The sequence below is a fragment of the Leucopleurus acutus genome, assembly GCF_964270905.1.
Source record: "Leucopleurus acutus genome assembly, chromosome: 8".
NCBI classification, from domain to species: Eukaryota; Metazoa; Chordata; class Mammalia; order Artiodactyla; family Delphinidae; genus Leucopleurus; species Leucopleurus acutus.
In genome coordinates, this window is record NC_139151.1 from 21,096,553 (window position 1) to 21,108,979 (window position 12,427).

The 12,427-nt window shown below is 38.3% G+C and overlaps 1 protein-coding gene across 1 annotated transcript in view; it reads left to right on the forward strand.

The window, feature by feature from the left end:
* ALG9 (ALG9 alpha-1,2-mannosyltransferase) overlaps nt 1-12,427 on the forward strand; it is a 95,733-nt gene that overhangs the window by 7,923 nt on the left and 75,383 nt on the right. The window contains exons 5-8 of the mRNA XM_082843781.1: nt 4,634-4,722; nt 6,896-7,031; nt 11,009-11,096; nt 11,280-11,385. Of these exons, the coding sequence (XP_082699907.1) occupies nt 4,634-4,722; nt 6,896-7,031; nt 11,009-11,096; nt 11,280-11,385 (419 nt within the window). The remainder of the gene's footprint in view (nt 1-4,633; nt 4,723-6,895; nt 7,032-11,008; nt 11,097-11,279; nt 11,386-12,427) is intronic.

Sequence of the window (12,427 nt, forward strand, 5' to 3'; positions counted from 1 at the left end):
AATTGTTCTGGGTTGTTAGTGTTCCCAGGCATCTTGCAAAAACAAATGTAAAATTTCTCTAGAGAAGTGGATCCTTAATCCGGGTGTCAAAGCATTACCATAGATAAAATTCTAGTGAACAAGAATTTATAGTAAAAATAAATGACAAGTCACAGAAGGGAACAAAACATTATGAGTGAGAGCCAGCAGAGATAACAGATCAATAGAAAGCTGACCTGCAAAACTTCATTTATTAGGAATTACTAAAATAAGAATATAAAATAATTACATTTAATATTTTTAAAGAAATAAAAGAAGGAATTGAAAACATAAAGAAGAAACAAGAGACTAAACAATCAATGGAGTGAAAAAGAACTTGCAGAATGGGAGAAAATATTTGCAAACCATATATCTGATAAGAGATTCATTTCTAAAATGTATAAGGAACTCCTGTAACTCAATAGTAAGAAACCTAATAATCTGGCCAACATATATGAAAAGATGACAGTATCACTAATCAGCAGGGAAATGCAAATCAAAACCACAGTGAGATCACTTCATATTTGTTAGAATGGCTCTTGCCTAAGGAGGCAAGAATATACAATGGAGAAAAGACAGTCTCTTCAGCAAGTAGTGTTGGGAAACCTGGACAGCCGCATGTAAATCAATAAATTTAGAACCCTCCCTCACACCATACACAAAAATAAACCCAGAATGGCTTAAAGACTTAAATATAAGACATGACACCATAAAACTCTTAGAAGAGAACATAGGCAAAACATTCTCTGACATAAATTGTACTAATGTTTCCTTAGGTCAGTCTCCCAAGGCAAGAGAAATAAAAGCAAAGATAAACAAATGGGACCTAATCAAACTTACAAGCTTTTGCACAGCAGAGGAAACCATAAACAAAACAAAAAGACAAACTACAGACTGGGGGAAAATATTTGCAAATGATGTAACCAGCAAGGGCTTAATTTCCAAAACACACAAACAGCTCCTATAACTCAATAATAAAAAAACAAAAAACCCAATCAAAAAATGGGCAGAAGACCTAAACAGACATTTCTCTAAAGAAGACATACAGATGGCCAGTAAGCACATGAAAAGATGCTCAACATTGTTAATTATTAGAGAAATGCAAATCAGAACTACAATGATGTATCACCTCACACTGGTCAAAATGGCTATCGTCAAAAAGTCTACAAAAAATAAATGCTGAGAGGGTATGGAGAAAAGGAAACCCTCCTACGCTGTTGGTGGGAATGTTAATTGCTGCAGCCACTATGGAGAACAGTATGGAGGGTCCTTAAAAAACTAAAAATAGAATTGTCATATGATCAGCAATCCCACTCCTGGGCATATATCCACAGAAAACTAATTTGAAAAGATACATGCACCCCAGTGTTCATTGCAGCACCATTTACAATGGCCGAGACATGGAAGCAACCTAAATGTCCGTTGATAGATCAATGGATAAAGAAAATGTGGTGTGTATACATATATATATATATATATATATATATATATATATATATATATACATACACACAAAATGCAATACTATTCAGCCATAAAACAGAATGAAATAATACCATATGCAACATGGACGGATCTAGAGATTATCATACTAAGTGAAGTAGGTCAGAAAGAGAAAGACAAATACCATATGATATCACTTATCTGTGGAATCTAAAATATGATACAAATGAACGTATTTACAAAACAGAAACTCACGTAGAAAACAGACTCACATAGAAAACAGACTTACATAGAAAACAAAGTTATGGTTACTAAAGTGGAAAGGGGGTGGGGGAGGGATAAATTAGGAGTTTGGGATTAGCAGATACAAACTAATATATATAAAATAAACAACAAGGTCCTACTGTATAGCACAGGGAACTATATTCAATATCCTGTAATAAACTGTAGTAGAAAAGAATATGAAAAAGAATATATATATGTATATATACTTTGAATCACTTTGCTGTACACCAGAAACTAACAGAACATTGTAAATCAACTATATTTCAGTTAAAAAAAAGAAAAAAGAATGGCTCTTGTCTAAAAACAAAGACAAGTATTGGTGAGGATGTAGAGAAGTTGGAACCCTTGCACGCTGTTGGTGGAAATGCAAAATGGTACTGTCACTGTGGAAAACAGTATGAGGTTCCTCAGAAAATTAAAAAAAATAGAGCCACCATATGATCCAGCAAACCCACTTCTGGGGATTTATATAAAAGAATTGAAATCAGGATCTCAAAGCAGTATTTGCACTCCAATATTGGTTGCAGCATTAGTCACAATAGCCAAGATTGGAAACAACCTAAATACCCAGTGAGAGATGAATGGGGTGGGGGACGTGGTATACAATGGAGTATTATTCAGTCTTAAAAAAGAAGGAAATTCTGCAAATGTGACGTAGTGGATGAACCCTGAGGAAATTGTGCTAAGGGAAATAACTGGTCACAGAAGAGCAAATATTGCATGATTCCACTTTCATGAGTTATCTAAAATAAATAGTTGAACTCATGGAAAAAAGGGATAGAGTTGTAGCTGCCCAGTTTGGGGGCAGGTGGAAATGGAAAGTTGCTAATCAATGGGTATAAAGTTTCACTTACGTGACGTGAATTAGCTGTGGAGATCTGCTGAACATTATTCCTATAGATAACAATACTGTATTTTACATTTAAAAATCTGTAGAGAAGGTAGATATTATATTAAGTGTTCTTACCACAATAAAATTAAAAGGATTAAAAACAAAACAAAAAACAAATGAGATTACAAAAATGACCGGGCAGATTTGAAAAAGAACCAAACAGAACTTCTAGAAATGAAAACATAATAATTGATATTGAAAATTCAGTAGATCAAATAACTGATTAGACACTTCTAATAAGTAAACTAGAAGATTGATCTGAAGCAATTACTAAGAATGTAGTACAGAGTGACAGAAAAAAGGAAATATGAAAGGCTAAGAAATGTGTGTGGGGGCTTCCCTGGTGGCGCAGCGGTTGAGAGTCCACCTGCCGATGCAGGGGACACGGGTTCATGCCCTGGTCAGGGAAGATCCCACATGCTGCGGAGCAGCTGGGCCCGTGAGCCATGGCCGCTGAGCCTGCGCGTCCGGAGCCTGTGCTCCGCAACGGGAGAGGCCACAACAGTGAGAGGCCTGCGTACTGCAAAAAAAAAAAAAAAAAAAAAAAAAAATGTATGTGGTCAAGTTGAAGGATCTGATATATATCTAATCGGATCTAGGAGAGATAGAATAGGGAGAGGCAGGATTCAGGGAAGTAATAGCTAATAAGATTTTTCCAGAATCAAAGGAGAAAATATGCTAATCCACAGATTCAGGAAGCCTAACATGCTGAGCTGGATAAATAAAAAGGAATTGGTAAGACTGTGTAAAACAAAGGACAAAGAAGATCTTACAAGTTGACAGAGGACTAATATAAAACCTACAAAGGAATGTCAGGCAGTTAGACCAACAAAAGCATTCTCAAAAGCCAGAAGACAAAAAATATGTTCAAAGTTCTGTGAGAAAATGACTGTCATCCTAAAATTATGTACTCAGCTAAACCACCTTTTAAGACCAAGAGTTAAATAAAGACTTTTCAGACAAAATATAAAGATCAAACAAAAGCCAGAATTTACCATTAAGAGATCCTCACTAAAGAACCTTCTAAAGGATATATTTAGGAAGAAACAAAATTATTTCAGAAAGAAGGTCTGAGATGCAATAAGGAACCTGAGCAAGAAAATAGGTAACACATAGTTAAGTCTGAACAGATATTGACTAAATGAAGCAATGATCACCTCTAATAATGTTTTATTTATAGGGTTGAAAAGGCCTGTAAGACAAAAGTAAAAGGAGGTATATAATTGCTTTAGAAACATTGACTTAGATAACTATTTATTAAAACTTTGGGGGCTTCCCTGGTGGCGCAGTGGTTGAGAGTCTGCCTGCCGATGCAGGGGACACGGGTTCGTGCCCTGGTCAGGGAAGATCCCACATGCCGCGGAGCGGCTGGGCCCGTGAGCCATGGCCGCTGAGCCTGCGTGTCCGGAGCCTGTGCTCTGCAACGGGAGAGGCCACAGCAGTGAGAGGCCCGCGTACCGCAAAACACAAAAAAAACCTTTGGTGTAACTCCTAGTCTTTTTTTCTAATAACTGCCATCTAATGAGCAACTCTGTGCCTGGCACTCTTCTGCGCACTTTACCATGCATTGCCCTCACAGAAACCTTATGCAGTAAGTATTATCATTATCTGCATTTAACAGATGAGCAACCTGACAGATTATGTAACTAGATGAGGGTACCACTGCTAGTGAGTGGAAGGGCCAGGATTTTAACTTGTGCCCATCTGAGGCCTGTTATTTTTCCACTATATCAGGCTGTTTTCCTACTGATATTAGAAATAATCTAGCACAGAAAGTGTACATTTCCTGTTAGGTAGAGAGCTTCTCTCCTGCTTAAGGAATAAGAATGTTTGGGTTTCTTATGCACATGGAATTGCTAACAGACCTGTTGAGACAGTTCTGTATTTGACTTTAGATCTTCAGTGTTCTCTGTGATGCACACATGTTTTTGTCCTTTGATTTGAAACTTCCATCCCGAAGGTTTGCTATGCTGATAGTCTTTGCCTTTCCTCTAGGGCTGTGTGCAAGAAGTTTGGGCTGCATGTGAGTCGAATGATGCTAGCCTTCTTGGTTCTCAGCACTGGCATGTTTTGCTCATCATCAGGTAAGTAAAAGAGCAGGTGAGGGCATAAAAGGTTCACTGATATGTCACAGTAGCATCAACCAGAAGAACTTGTCCAGATGTAGGTAATATTTGTGTAACATGTCAGTAATTTACAGTCCTGTTATCTACCTGCTCTTGATTGACCTTTACAGCCATCCTGTGGTTGTAAGGTCAGATAAATATTTATAAGTCAGATAAATATTTTCTCATTTTTGCAGGTAAGGACGCTGAAACTTAGAAAGGTGAAGCGACTTACTGAAAGCCAAAGAACTCATAAGTTGTAGAGCTGTTATTTTCATCAGGTTGCTTTCTATTACGTTATTATATTTTTTATCACAGCAGGGCTGAGAAACGGAGGCATCCACTGCCTTTCTTTGCTGTTAGGGGAAGGACAATAATTTTGTTATTTTGCTCAAGGAAGCACTTTATGTCTAAAAACCCTGGTCTTGATGGTTCTATTTTATGCCAGTTATTTGCAGTGTATTCTATAAAAGTATAAATATATACTATAAAATACAGTATTCTATAAAGTACTGTATTTTATAGAATAAAGTAAGCTTCTGGAAATTTAGAATAAAATTGTTAATGTAGAATGGTGGCTTTCAAACTGTGCTGCCATTGAACATTTGTGTCCTATGAGCTGAGCCAAAGTGGCCTATTGCCAAAAGGTAGCCTGTTTGCAGTTTTCCAGAAAAATTAAGTTACTAGATATAATCATCTCAATTTTAATTTTAATTTTTGCTTGTGTGTACCAGAATCTAGTATACACACTAAATATACACAAAAAATAGTATCTAGCGCAAAAGTATATATTTGCTTTTCACTGACTGTATCAAAATCCATGTTCTGCAGAGATCTCAGGCCCTCACGCCTGAATAACTTTGAGATCCACTGTCCTAAATGAGACTATGCTTTGCCCTCTGAGCTGGCAGAGACCTCATATTCCTGTGCTCCCCTTGGAGCTAGAATCAACAGCTTTGGATGGCATCAATATTATTTAGCATTTATCTGGGAAGGTTGTACTTCACATGTTTTTGTTTTGTTTTGTTTTGTTTTTTGCCGTACACAGGCCTCTCACTGTTGTGGCCTCTCCCGTTGCGGAGCACAGGCTCCGGATGCGCAGGCTCAGCGGCCATGGCTCACGGGCCCAGCCGCTCTGCGGCATGTGGGATCTTCCCGGACCGGGGCACAAACCCTTGTCCCCTGCATCGGCAGGCGGACTCTCAACCACTGCGCCACCAGGGAAGCCCTTCACATGTTTTTTTAGTTACTTTGCTACTCCTAAAATTGATTCTTATGTGAGGGAGATACCTGAGAGTATTTTTAGTTTTATAATTTCAGCTGAGGATGTTAAGGCACAGATAAGTTAAAGGCATCCTTTGATATGAGCCTCTGAACCCTTTGCTGAGTTTCTCAAATCATACTGCCTGTTCATTGTGGTCCCTGTTGGAGTTGGTATTGATTTTTCTAGTGCTAGGTGAAGCACTTAAACAGCAGGGAGAGGCAGATCTGCATTTTTTGTAGAGTTGTTAGAAACATTTTGATGAAATGTTACTGTTGCAGAGACCCTGAAGGTGGTCAGTCCTCTGCTGTATGCAACAAGAAAGTTACCTTGATGGAAGTAATTAGGGGGACATCTAAAGGCCAAGCTATCTATGTCAGTGTATGAAGGATGCAAAGCAGTGCTGCCATCGAACGTATTTGTTCCTTGAGAAGGCTTCTGAGAATTCCTACGGGGTACAGGTTGCTAATAGGACAGTCTCAGAAGACTATCAGAGGATAAACTTCTTCAGAAACAGATTGTTAGCAATGGCTCTAAATTTCTTGAAGCATACTTCCTGTCTGGAAATGTAACCTGGAGGTACCTCTGGGGAACCTGGAATCCTGTAAGTTTTAGACTTGGGGTACAGGCCAGGAGATAAATGGCATGGTTGGCATTGTATAATTGGGTGATGTGTTGGTACATAAAAAACAGGAGAGAGAAAATAAAATCATTGAACTTTGTTTTTTAACGAGTATCACTTTACTCCTCATTTCTAATATAGCATTGCTCAAAGTATGTTCCTGGTTATTGACATATTGCAGTGCAGCTATATTTTTAATAACTGATAACTCATAAATCTCAATCTCTTGTCCCTTTCCCCTGTTTTTTTTCATTTCTTTTGTCTTGCAGCATTCCTTCCTAGCAGCTTCTGTATGTACACTACATTGATAGCCATGACTGGCTGGTATATGGACAAAACTTCCTTTGCTGTGCTTGGAGTAGCAGCTGGGGCTATCTTAGGCTGGCCATTCAGTGCAGCTCTTGGGTAAGAAACTAACCTGATTCATCTTCCATGTATCACTGAGTATATAGTCAATCCTAATGTTAGGTTACCTCCATATTCTTTGGGTAGGACCTAAAGTTATAGAAATTAATTATTCAAAGATTCTGGGAATTGGAAGAATATTTCTCTTAGTACTTATTGTTATGATTAATTCTAATAAGAAAGTGACTGTTAAGCATCTGCTGTATCCTGTGCACAGCTAAACCCTTTATGAACTTTATTCCTAAACCTACTCTGCAAGACAAATACAATTATTAGTGCTTTTTTTTTTTTTGGTGGGTCTTCATTGCTGCGTGTGGGCTTTCTCTAGTTGCAGCAAGCAGGGGCTACTCTTTGTTGTGGTGCGCAGGCTTCTCATTGCAGTGGCTTTCATGTTGCAGAGCATGGGCTCTAGGTGCATGGGCTGCAGTAGTTGTAGCACGTGGGCTCAGTAGTTGTGGTGCGTGGGCTCTAGGGCATGCGAGCTTCAGTAGTTGTGGTGCATGGACTCAGTAGTTGTGGTGTGTGGGCTCTAGGGCACATGGGCTTCAGTAGTTGTGGCTCGTGGGCTCTAGAGTGCAGGCTCAGTAGTTGTGGTGCATAGGCTTAGTTGCTCCGTGGCATATGAGATCTTCCTGGACCAGGGAACGAACCCGTGTCCCCTGCAGTGGCAGGCAGATTCTTAACCACTGTGCCATCAGGGAAGTCTCCAATTATTAGTGCTTTATATAAATGAGAAAGTGGACTTCGAGAGGTTTTGAGTAATTTGCCTTTAAGGTTATGTTTGCTTTGGATCCAGGCCTTCTGACTGTAACAGCTGATGTTTTTTCCACGCTGTACCACCCTGTGCTATGCATTTTCCCGGTCACCCAGGCTTGTTATCTGAGTTTCCTTTCAGTCCTTCTTCTTTCCTGCCTGCAGCATCTTTTTTTTCCCCAAGTTCCATAGTACCTCTCATTCCTTTTGTACTTTTTGTTTTCACAACTTCTCTAGTTTGTGCTGCCTTAATTTCTTGCCTGTACCACTAGTTATTTAGAAAAATATGTTAGTTTGTGTTAAGGTTATTATCATAGTAGTATATCTTTATTATTTTAAAAAAGTACCAGATTGTATGAGATAAAAAGAATTCTTAGTTCTTTTCTCCCCTAACCCAGTCTTCACAGTTAGTCACTGCTGATAGTTTTGTACATATCTTTCCAGAAATTATCCTTACATGAATAAATGCACACATACACGTTTATACATACATACTTAAATTCTTAAAACAAACAGAATTATCCTATACATATGTATATCTTCTGTACATAGATTTATATCGTCCTTTGTATCGGTTGCATAACATTCCATTATTATATGGCTGTCCATAATTTATTTAACCATTGTTTTATTGGTAGGCATTTGGTTTTCAGTTTTTTTGCTGTTATACCCAATACTTCAGTGAACATTTTTGTACATATGTCTACACACTTGTGGAAATTTATCTATGGGATACATTTTTATAAGGGAGTTACTAAATCAGAATAGGCATTTAAAATTTTCTTAAGTGGATTTTAAAGGCTGGTTTCCCCGCCTCCAATCTTCTATTCTGCACATCATTCTCAAATTAATTATATTTCTCAAGATTTTGTGTAAGAGCCTCTTCTGTACTTTCTGCTCTCTCCATCATCTTGATGAGTCCCATATCTTTATATAGTCCAGTCATCTCTTAAGCTTCACTCATGTATACCTAGCTGCCTATTGGATATCTCCATTTATATAGCTAAACATTTACAGACTGAACTCATTATCTTCCCTCCAAATCTGTCCTTTACCTTTGTTTCTAGCCCAGAAATGGTACCACCGTCTGTGCTGAGCCAGGACCTGAAAATTATCTGTGACTGTTTTCTCTTTCTCATGTCTTATTAATTTCTTGTACTTCTTGAATATCTTTTTTTTTTTTTTTTTGCGGTACGCGGGCCTCTCACTGCTGCAGCCTCTCCCGTTGTGGAGCACAGGCTCCAGATGAGCAGGCCCAGCGGCCATGGCTCACGGGCCCAGCCGCTCCATGGCATGCGGGGTCCTCCCGGACCGGGGCACGAACCCATGTCCCCTGCATCGGCATGTGGACCCTCAACCACTGCGCCACCAGGGAAGCCCCTGAATATCTTTTGAATCTACTTTTCTTCACCTCTCTCTGTTCTTTCATGTAGGCTCATAAATGATCTTCCCATCTCTAGTCTTGATCCTTATAAATCTGCTCTCCACGCTCAACTAGAGTTATCTTCCTAAAATGCAAATATGATTTTATCACTCTGTTTTGTCTTTGTAATAGCTTCCCCATTGCTCTGTGTCACAGAGGTTGGCATTCTGTAGCCTGTGGGTCACACATCCAGCTGGCCTGTTTTGTATAGCCTAAGAACTAAGAAATTTTTACATTTTTAAAGGGCTGTTAAAAAACAACACACACACACACATGAATATGCAACAGAGACCATATGGGGCCTGCAAAGCCTAAAGTGTTTGCTATTGGATCCTTTAAATAAAAAGTTTGCCAACCCCTGCTCTATGGGGTCCAAACTTTAATGTGACTCACAAAGCCTTGTTCTTCCCTCCTTTTTACTTTTCCATCCTCCTTTTGTCAGTTTCTGCATTCCTTTTACTCTCTACTGGGTTTACATTGAACTTCATGAGTTCCCCAAATACCTCTGAGTTGGCGCATTTTGATTAGTCTGCCTTTAGATAAATGATTTCAGGATCACAGTTAATCAGTCAGTTAGCAATGTACTATCATTTATTGACTTATCAAAGGAGAAATGCAGGTGCTATGGAAATGTAACTAGTTGGGGAGAAAAAAATAAAAACACAGAATGTTAATGCAATATTTAGGTAATAGAATGTGGAATTTCAAATCTTAGAAGAGATGTTCACATGACATTGCCAAAGAGATGATAGAGATGATAGTGCCGTATAAACGTAAAGACTTTATGGAAGAGGCAGGAGCAGAGCCTGTAATTGACATTGGGTAGATTCTGTGTAAGTAAATAGATTGGTGTGGGATGGAATTCTTTGTGACTGGAGCACAGGTAAGGGCTCTGACTAGTGTCCTAGATTAGGAAGTCATGGATATGAAGGTGATTGTTCATGCAAGAGGAGTTGAAGCACCCGAGAAAATGAGTATATATAGAGAAAAGCACAACCTTGCTTTTGGGAGCTAGGACCATGGTAGGGCACACCATGAGGCAGGGAAAAAGAAGCCTAGAAAGGAGCACTAGGGAAGCCCCCAGAAAAGAACATCTGAGCCAGGGAGTCTAAAGAGGAAGGAGCAGATGCTTTGTGTCAAGTGCAACAGAAAGACAAACGGAGATGAAGCTTGTGGAAACATACTGGGTTTGGCGGACAGGAGATTCCTGGTACCTTAGATCAGTCTTAATAGCTTGATGTTAGGCCTTAAGGAAGAAATAGTGAAGACAACACACATATGCTGTTGATACTTGCTTGAGGAATTTAAGTGAAAGGAAGAAGAACAAATATTACATATTACATTTTGGAGCAATATTACATATTGGAAAGGGATATATCAGAATTGAAGTGAAAGTTTGTAATATTATTTTATTACTAAAATCTTAATACATCGTGGAAGGGAGAAATCAGTATTTATTTATTTGGCAGGGTGGGAGTAGGGCAATAGGGTACATTTACTTACAATTAATATATTTTAAATGTCCATTACACATAAATACGTGTAAAATGGAGCTCATTCCGAATACGAATATTTATATTTCTTGTGCATTGTGGGATGCATCTCACTCTGATGAGTCCTGTGAAGAGATCACATTTTTTATTTTTGAGAAGACATCCTTTCATGTACCAGCTTTCTTCCCTCACTGTAATTGCTAGAGACATTTTATTCTCAGTTCAGCATGAGGTGTGTGTAAATCTGACCTGTTTCAGTTTCTATTCTAAGTATTTAACTCCCCACTTTCTATCTCTCTGTTAAATAGTTTACCTATTGCCTTTGATTTGCTGGTCATGAAGCACAGATGGAAGAGTTTCTTTCATTGGTCACTGGTTGCCCTAATGATCTTTCTGGTGAGTTTTCTTTTTATCTTGTTTTGTTCTGTAGTTGTAATGAAAGCAACTTCTGATGTGGATGGAAAAGAGAACATTAGGAATTGATTCTGTTTTTCATTCTGAAGTTTATCCTATTAGCATTGTGAGAATGTTTCCAGAGCAAAACTCTACAATTGCTATATATTTTCTGCTCTCTTTTAGGTGCCTGTGGTGGTCATTGACAGCTACTATTACGGGAAGTTGGTGATTGCACCACTGAACATTGTTTTGTATAATGTCTTTACTCCTCATGGACCTGATCTTTATGGTAAGGCCTTATGAAATTAGGGAAGAGTTAGGGGATAGCTTAATTTGCCTCAGCTTTGAAATTTTAATTCAGCTGCCACATTTTATCAAATATAGCCTTTCTTTGCTGGTAATATTTTCTTATTTAAAAATAAATGACATTTGAACATAGCACAGTGATGATGTATAGCCACTAAATATTTTTCCTTGATTAATGTGATGTTCAGATCTGGCTTTATGTTAGTCCTGCTGCCTCTTATTCTCAGTTTCAGGGTAGTGAGGACTCTGTTGGGTATGCCTTGGGTTTTGATGCTACTCGTTTAAAATTAAGTTACTTTTTTCTCTTCTCATTAGAAAATCAATATGATAACAAAAATAAGAAAATTAAAACATTCATAATCCTATCATCTCCAGATAGCTATTGTTAACACCTTGGAAAATATTCCTCCAGAGATTTTCTATACATTTGGTATAACATTTGGAGTTACTTTTTCTTTTTTTAATTTGTTTTACTTTAGTATTATGCATTAGGGGAGAAAGTTTAGAAAATCTGTAGACAAAGTGTAGCAAATGGGGGTGAGGTCAGCATGAGAGGGTGGATAGTTTGGCCAGTTTAGGATTAAGAGGGGAAAAAAGGGAATGCCTTTAGTCTGGGGTTGGTTCTCCAATTTCCATCCATCTCCATCCCTCCCCCTTTTTTTTTTTTCCCAGCCAACCATTGAGCTTGTTTTGGGTTTTTTTTGTTTGTTTTTTTGGTTTTTTTGTCCCCTGAGGGCATTTGAGTTAGTGACCACTACAGAGGGATAAGCTAGAGATCTTTCTAATGAGATCAGCCAAGTCAGTAAACATTTTATGAGACACTTTCTCATTAAATAAGTATAGTTTCTTCTGCCTTAATCTTTTGAAGGTCTTAGAGCATTCTGTATATGTGACTGTCTTGGGCTCTGCTATGAAGCAGGTTAATATTATTTCTGTGTCTCTTAATTTCACCCACGCCCATCATTTTTCTGTGCCACTTTGCCAATAGAACCAACAGATGGACTGAGGAGAATTAAAGTAAGCAT